General features: G+C 47.1%; 1 protein-coding gene across 1 annotated transcript in view; it reads right to left on the bottom strand.

Moving 5' to 3' along the window:
• kif26ab (kinesin family member 26Ab) overlaps positions 1-6,250 on the bottom strand; it is a 117,638-nt gene that overhangs the window by 35,661 nt on the left and 75,727 nt on the right. The window contains exon 4 of the mRNA XM_017036564.2: positions 2,353-2,582. Within this exon, the coding sequence (XP_016892053.1) occupies positions 2,353-2,582 (230 nt within the window). The remainder of the gene's footprint in view (positions 1-2,352; positions 2,583-6,250) is intronic.

Genomic DNA, 6,250 nt, shown 5'->3' on the forward strand with positions numbered 1-6,250 from the left:
ACACTCCTGCCCCCCCCCCCCCCCCGGCACCACACCGTGCTCCCACTGGGGGGTCCGCCCCACCATTTGAGAAGTACTTTTTTTTTTTTACAGATTGTCCTTTTTAAACCCAAGAGAGTAACATAAACAGGGCCGGGTCCCTTATATTTGCTTTCATAGTTGGCCAATAAAGCTGCGTCCGTTTCCCAAATGAAGTCCATTGTTACTCAGACCACATTCTTGGCATCAAATCATTTTAACGTGATCAAATTTAGGTGAGGATTATTTATTCTGCCTCACCTTACGAGCCCTCTCCCCGATCAGGATCCAGATCTGCTACAATGGAAAAAAAACAAGTCCTCCTCCCTGTTTCACCCTGGTTAAACCCAGACTGAACGGCTGGACACGGCTCGACAGGCTGCTCTCCTCAACCTGGGATCCAGAGACACCAGGAGAACTCATAAATCAGGGTCAGGATTTTGCCCCGTCTCGCTGAGTTCCACACCGTCCTTTTATTTACACCACAACGCTCTCTTGGAAAGCGGGAAGTTTCATACCAGCAGGAAGTCTGCTTGGCAGATGACGACGTCTCATTGTCCCACTCCGTGTTCTCCGACCTTGTGAATGCTATTCGGGGGTTACTTGGACTAAATCCTAAGCCCCGGACTAATCCTCCATGGGCTTCCTGTCAAACTCCACCAGCTCCTTCTCCTCCTGGAGCTCAGGGCCTCCGTGGTGCCATGCATCATTTTCAGTCAGCTTCTCCTTCGCCAACATTCATTATGGTACAGGGCTCCTCAGAGAAGAGAGGAAGCGGACAGACTGACAGCCGCGGCAGCCGTCCACCAGGTGAGGCTGCTGGAACCAACGAGACAACAACAACAACAACAACAACACCAGAGCCAATCTGTGGTGAGAAAACATCCCTCAACCTGAGACTGAACACCAGGACAGAAGTGTTTCACCTCGGAAACCATCACAGAAACAGCCGTCTGAGTTCAGAAAGAAGATGAGAAATATGGAACAGAAAGACTTTTCTTCCACTTTGTTTTGTGAGACTGAGTTGACGAGCTACTGGATTTATCTTTGGACAAATGTAAATATGTCTTCGATTAAAGTAGGAATTATAGAATAAGCAATGAAAACGTCAACAGCAGTCCAACCGGAAGATTCCAGACCCTGCCCACCTGGGTGAAGACGTCAACCAACTCAGACTGAAGATGATGAAGAACCAGATCAGCCTCGCCTCAAAGATAAATGTCTCAGGTGTACCTTTTTTTTCTCTTCAACATGAGTACAGGCGTCTAAAAAACTCCTCATATCCAGTCAGGAGCCGAGGCAGGTTTTCACAGGTCAGCCCCGAAAAAACTAAACACGCGTGTTCCACAGACGCTTACATCAGCAACATCAGCAACATCAGCAACATCAGCAACATCAGCAACATCAGCAACATCAGCAACATCAGGTGAAGTATTACTATAACTACAGTATTTGAAGATTTATGAACCTGATTCATCCGTCTCCTGACGACGAGCGGCCGCTGTTGTCGAGCCACGAGCCCTTTGTTCTATTTGAATCTTCTAAGGTGTAAAGTTTAAAAACTAGACAAAAACACGGGTCTGTTTCACTGTTGAGTTTTTAACAGATAAGCAAAAAAAAAAGTCAGTTTTATTAACGACGAACCACCTTTAGTCCATAGAACTAAGAAAACCTGAGAAACTTACCCATCAGCCACTTCTGAGACACTGACACTATTGAATTACCTAATTCAGTGGTTCTCAAAATCGGGGACGGGGCCTCATGGGGGCACAGAGCTATTGCGGGGGGGGCGCAACAGGTCAAATGAATTTAATTTTTTAATTTTTTGTTTACTTGTGTCACGTTGGGAAAAAAAATCAATGATTTTGTCTCCCATTTTTTCAGCGACAATATCTGTGTGTAGGAAAAACTAGCATTTGAAGTTTTGAAGCAACAGCTTCACATGTTGATGTGGGGCTCATGCGGGTGATGCAACTGTCCAATTTAGAAAAGGGAGGCGCTGCAAAAAGAAAAGTTGGAAACCACTGCTCGAATCCGTTCACGACTCTGGCGTCCGTAGCTGACGGTTCATTTAGGCCCATGTTGGTGTGTAGCTGTTATTGTACGCTGTTATTCAACCATGGGAAGAACAACATTTCAATGGAACAGGTGAACCCACATGAATGTTAACACCGTGAACCATGACCTTCTAGAGGCGTCTGACAGCATCACGGCTCTGTGTGCTGTTCACCTGTGTTTTCACCAAACACTTCATTTAACAACACAGCAGTTCAAACTTATCTCTGTGGTTTGATCTGACAGAGCACAGGGAGGGGGGGGGACGGGGGGGCTTACCTAATGAAGAAGGAAGCTGCTGTAGATGAGGACGCAGAGGGAGCGGGGGAAGGGAGAGCGCCGGTACTGACGACAGGTGCTAGGTGTCCCGGTTGGATGGAGCTCCCCAGCTGGTAGGGCGTCAGGGTGCGCCTGCCGCCGATGCTGGTGCTGGTGGTGGTGGCGGCGGTCATGGTGGTGAATGGAGCCTCTGTGACGAGCCGGTCCGTGTCCCCCATCAGACCCCGAGCCTGTTGACACACAGATACAGCGATAAGTCCGACAGACCCACACTTACAGGTTTCATCCCTCTCGCCCACCTTCCTTCCACTCCATTTACTCCCCCTGCTGCCACAGATGGACGGGCAGCTGCTGCAGCCATCTCCACTTAGTGGGAGTCAGCAGTATCCAGGGCCCAGAGCTGAGCTTCACCCCCCGAAACGGCCAGGATCGCTGCACCATTCATTGATTCTGGCAACACGTCTGAGCCTGATCTGGTTATGGCCCGCTGTAATTAAGTGATAACCCAGCTTTAATTAGCAATTAAAGCTGTAGCCATTTACTTCACTCTGCTCCCAATTACACCTCTACCTCCACGGCTAATTTGGCAGTTTAGTCGTCAAGGAAGAGGGACATGTAACTCCGCACGTCGAGTCACGACACAACAACCAACGCAGCAACGGCATCGACGGACGGTGAGGTCAGATTTGTAGCATAGCTCAGATGTTTACGAGGTCTCTGTATCGATGCTCGTACGGACACACCCTGTTCTGAAAGCTGGGTCGTAAAACTGCGTTGGAATGATGTGAGACGCCTTGTTTTAGCTGCGGGCCTCTGATGACGGTGCCAGATTTAGACGAGGTATCCTACTTGCGTGTCCACATATTTGTTGGCTGTGCAGCAGCAGGTCATCTATAAACAGCTCGACCGGTTTTTATTAATAACAGCCTTGTTTTGAGCGGCTGCATTTTTAGGTCTTTACCAGGTAGTGAGGTAACACTGTGAGGTGTTCCGTACAATAGTAACTCTCAGCTAAGCTAGGCTAATACAGCTAACATTTCCACCTAGCGTCTCGGCGTCTCTTGAAACCTGAGCTGCGTTACTACCACTGATCACAACGTTTCCAGTGTCCCTGCTGTTGTATGTAGCAAAATATACCTTCTGACACGAGTTAAAATAGACTAAGGCACGTGACAAATTCACGGCCCGCGGGCCAATCTGGCCCATTACATCATGTACTGTATGTGGCCCACCAAAGCTTCACATGTGTACGGTAGTCTGAGTCTCAAATTCTTTATTTTTGTTTAAATAAAGATTTACATTCATCCCATAATGGGGAGATTATTGGGTTGAGTCTTACACAGGCTGCCACAGGAGGCGCCATTGGGGATATGTGGTTCCTGTGGGGCTCGAACCCAGGACCCTCTGTGTGTAAGGCAGATGTGTGAGGCAGGTGATATACTTATGTCCAGTGTCATATTCCACTGGAAGCCCCTCACGACCCCCGTGGCACCTCACCGCGTCCCCCCAGGGGGACCCGCCCCAATATTTGAGAAGTACTGCACTACACTATGGAACCAAATCATTGTCAGTTCTGGACTGTTCTTAAATGTTGATCCTGATCCACATCTTTGACTGGGTTCTAAATTCCGGCCCCTTGAATGATTGAGTTTGACATCTGTGGTTCAAGGGAAAGATTTAAATTTCTGTTTCTGTCAACCTCGTCTCAGGGCTGAGTTCCTTTCATGTTCTTCTAGTTTTGGGAGAAGACGGAAATGAAAGTAAATACTCAATGAAATACTAAATTTGAAACTTTCAAACTCAAATTTCAACTCAAATTAGGTCAAAGACGTGACGTTCATTCTGATTTTTGAATTCATCGTTTCTGATAGATGAAAAGAAAAAACAACTCCAGGTGACAACTGGCTGAATGACCAACCATTCAACTTCCACATTAGTCGTAGACACCTGAGAGAGCTGTGAGTTATAAAACCAGACATCATTATTCCTACTCCCAGCCCTCCAGCCTGCAGCCTGCTACTAACTGCTAATAGTCAACAACATGTAGCGCAGCTCGCTAATTAGCTGAGCTGTAAACCACCTGAGATTCTACTTCAGCTGGAGTGGTCGTGCCCGCAAAAAGGTTAATCCCCATCGGAGCTGCTGGTTCATCCTGATCAATAGCTGCAGACTGAAACCAGTTCTGGTGAATTTTTAAGCATCAGAAACAAACAAAGGTCAAATGTTGCTCCTAATGACATTTTAAATGCTGGCACAACCGCGGCGTGCAATTAGCAAAAGCTCTGATTGCACACAGCACAGCGGCCTCGTGGTATTAGAGATGCAGCTCCAGACCTCTGCATGTTTGCCACGGTAGAGTTTGCCCCACTTTTTTCCGTGTTTGTCAACTAAAATAACATCCTTTACTATCTTTTCTATAAAGTGCGCTGCCTTCTGCTATTTGCCATTTGTCACCGCGAGCTGACAGACGTACTATTTATATTCCAGGCCTGACATGTGAAAGCTATACATCAGGAGTAGAGAGAGAGAGAAAGAGAGAGAGAGGGAGAGAGAGAGAGAGAGTACTGACTTCCTGACATTTACATCAGGGCTGTAGCTGTTGCTCTGAACTGTGCAGCTTAAACACCGTCCTGCTAAATCAGGAGTGTCAAACTCAGTTTGGTTCAGGAGCCGCATACGACTCATTAGACGGACCATATTTACCATAGACCATATATGTTACATATTTACTTATAAATAACAAAAACTCCACTTTGTTTTCATGCATCTCAATTCTCAATATGATTATAATATTTTTTAGTAAAAATGAAACATAATTTTACAAAACAGTGTACTTTTTTATTTTTAAAATTCATCAAGCGGGCCGGATTGAAACTCAAAGCGGGCCCATTTTGGCCCACGGGCCGTATGTTTGACAGCCGTCCTAAATTGTGTTTTACAAAATGCCACTCACTGATCTGTCCAATGGTGAAAGGTCAGTGTGTTTTGTTTATCTGTACAAACCACTGTATGAGTTGCTGCCACCTAGTGACTGGAGGCTTGTTATCATCCAAGCATTACAGCGGTGGGACACTGATGTCCAGCGTGCCGTATTCCACTGGAAGACCCTCAAAACAGTGTACTATTTTCAAGCGGGCCGGAGTGAAACCCCAAGCGGGCCGATTGTGTTTTACAACACGCCACTCGCTGATCTGTCCAATGGTGAAAGGTCAGTGTCTTTTGTTTATCTGTACAAACCACTGTATGAGTTGCTGCCATCAATCAAGCATCACAGCAGTGGTGACACTGATGTCCAGTGTGCCATATTCCACTGGAAGACCCTCAAAACAGTCTACTATTTTTTTTATTTTCAAAATTCATCAAGCGGGCCGATTGTGTTTTACAACACGCCACTCGCTGATCTGTCCAATGGTGGACGGTCAGTGTGTGCATGTCACTGAGTTCAGCGTGTTATCAGAGTCCAGAATCAACATGCCTGCTGGAGCCTCAGTCTGGTGTTGGTCTCCTGAGACTCCATCACGGAGGTGAAGTCAGACGTCAGGCTGCAGTGTGTGGAGTTACGACTTCAGAGAAAAATAAGTCAAAGACAAATCCTCAACAGCTGGAGCACAAATCCTCACAGCGTTCTGGTCAGGAACTTGGCAAACACCAGGACAGCGGAGCCATGGCGGTGTGGCAGACAGGAGCAGTCGACCCAGAGCCGCACAACAGCAGCTCTGACGCAGCTTGGTTTTCAAAATGGATGGAGAGCAGATTCTACAGGAGCTGCAGGAACAGCTGCTCACAGGTGGGGCCCCGTGTGTGTGTGTGTGTTTAGAATGCTTCAACACACACACAGGCGAGAACATAAACACACACACTTGAGCTCATCACAGTGCCTATTGGAGTATATTCCCCT

This window comes from Cynoglossus semilaevis, chromosome 1, assembly GCF_000523025.1.
Source record: "Cynoglossus semilaevis isolate Cse_v1.0 chromosome 1, Cse_v1.0, whole genome shotgun sequence".
Taxonomy (NCBI): domain Eukaryota; kingdom Metazoa; phylum Chordata; class Actinopteri; order Pleuronectiformes; family Cynoglossidae; genus Cynoglossus; species Cynoglossus semilaevis.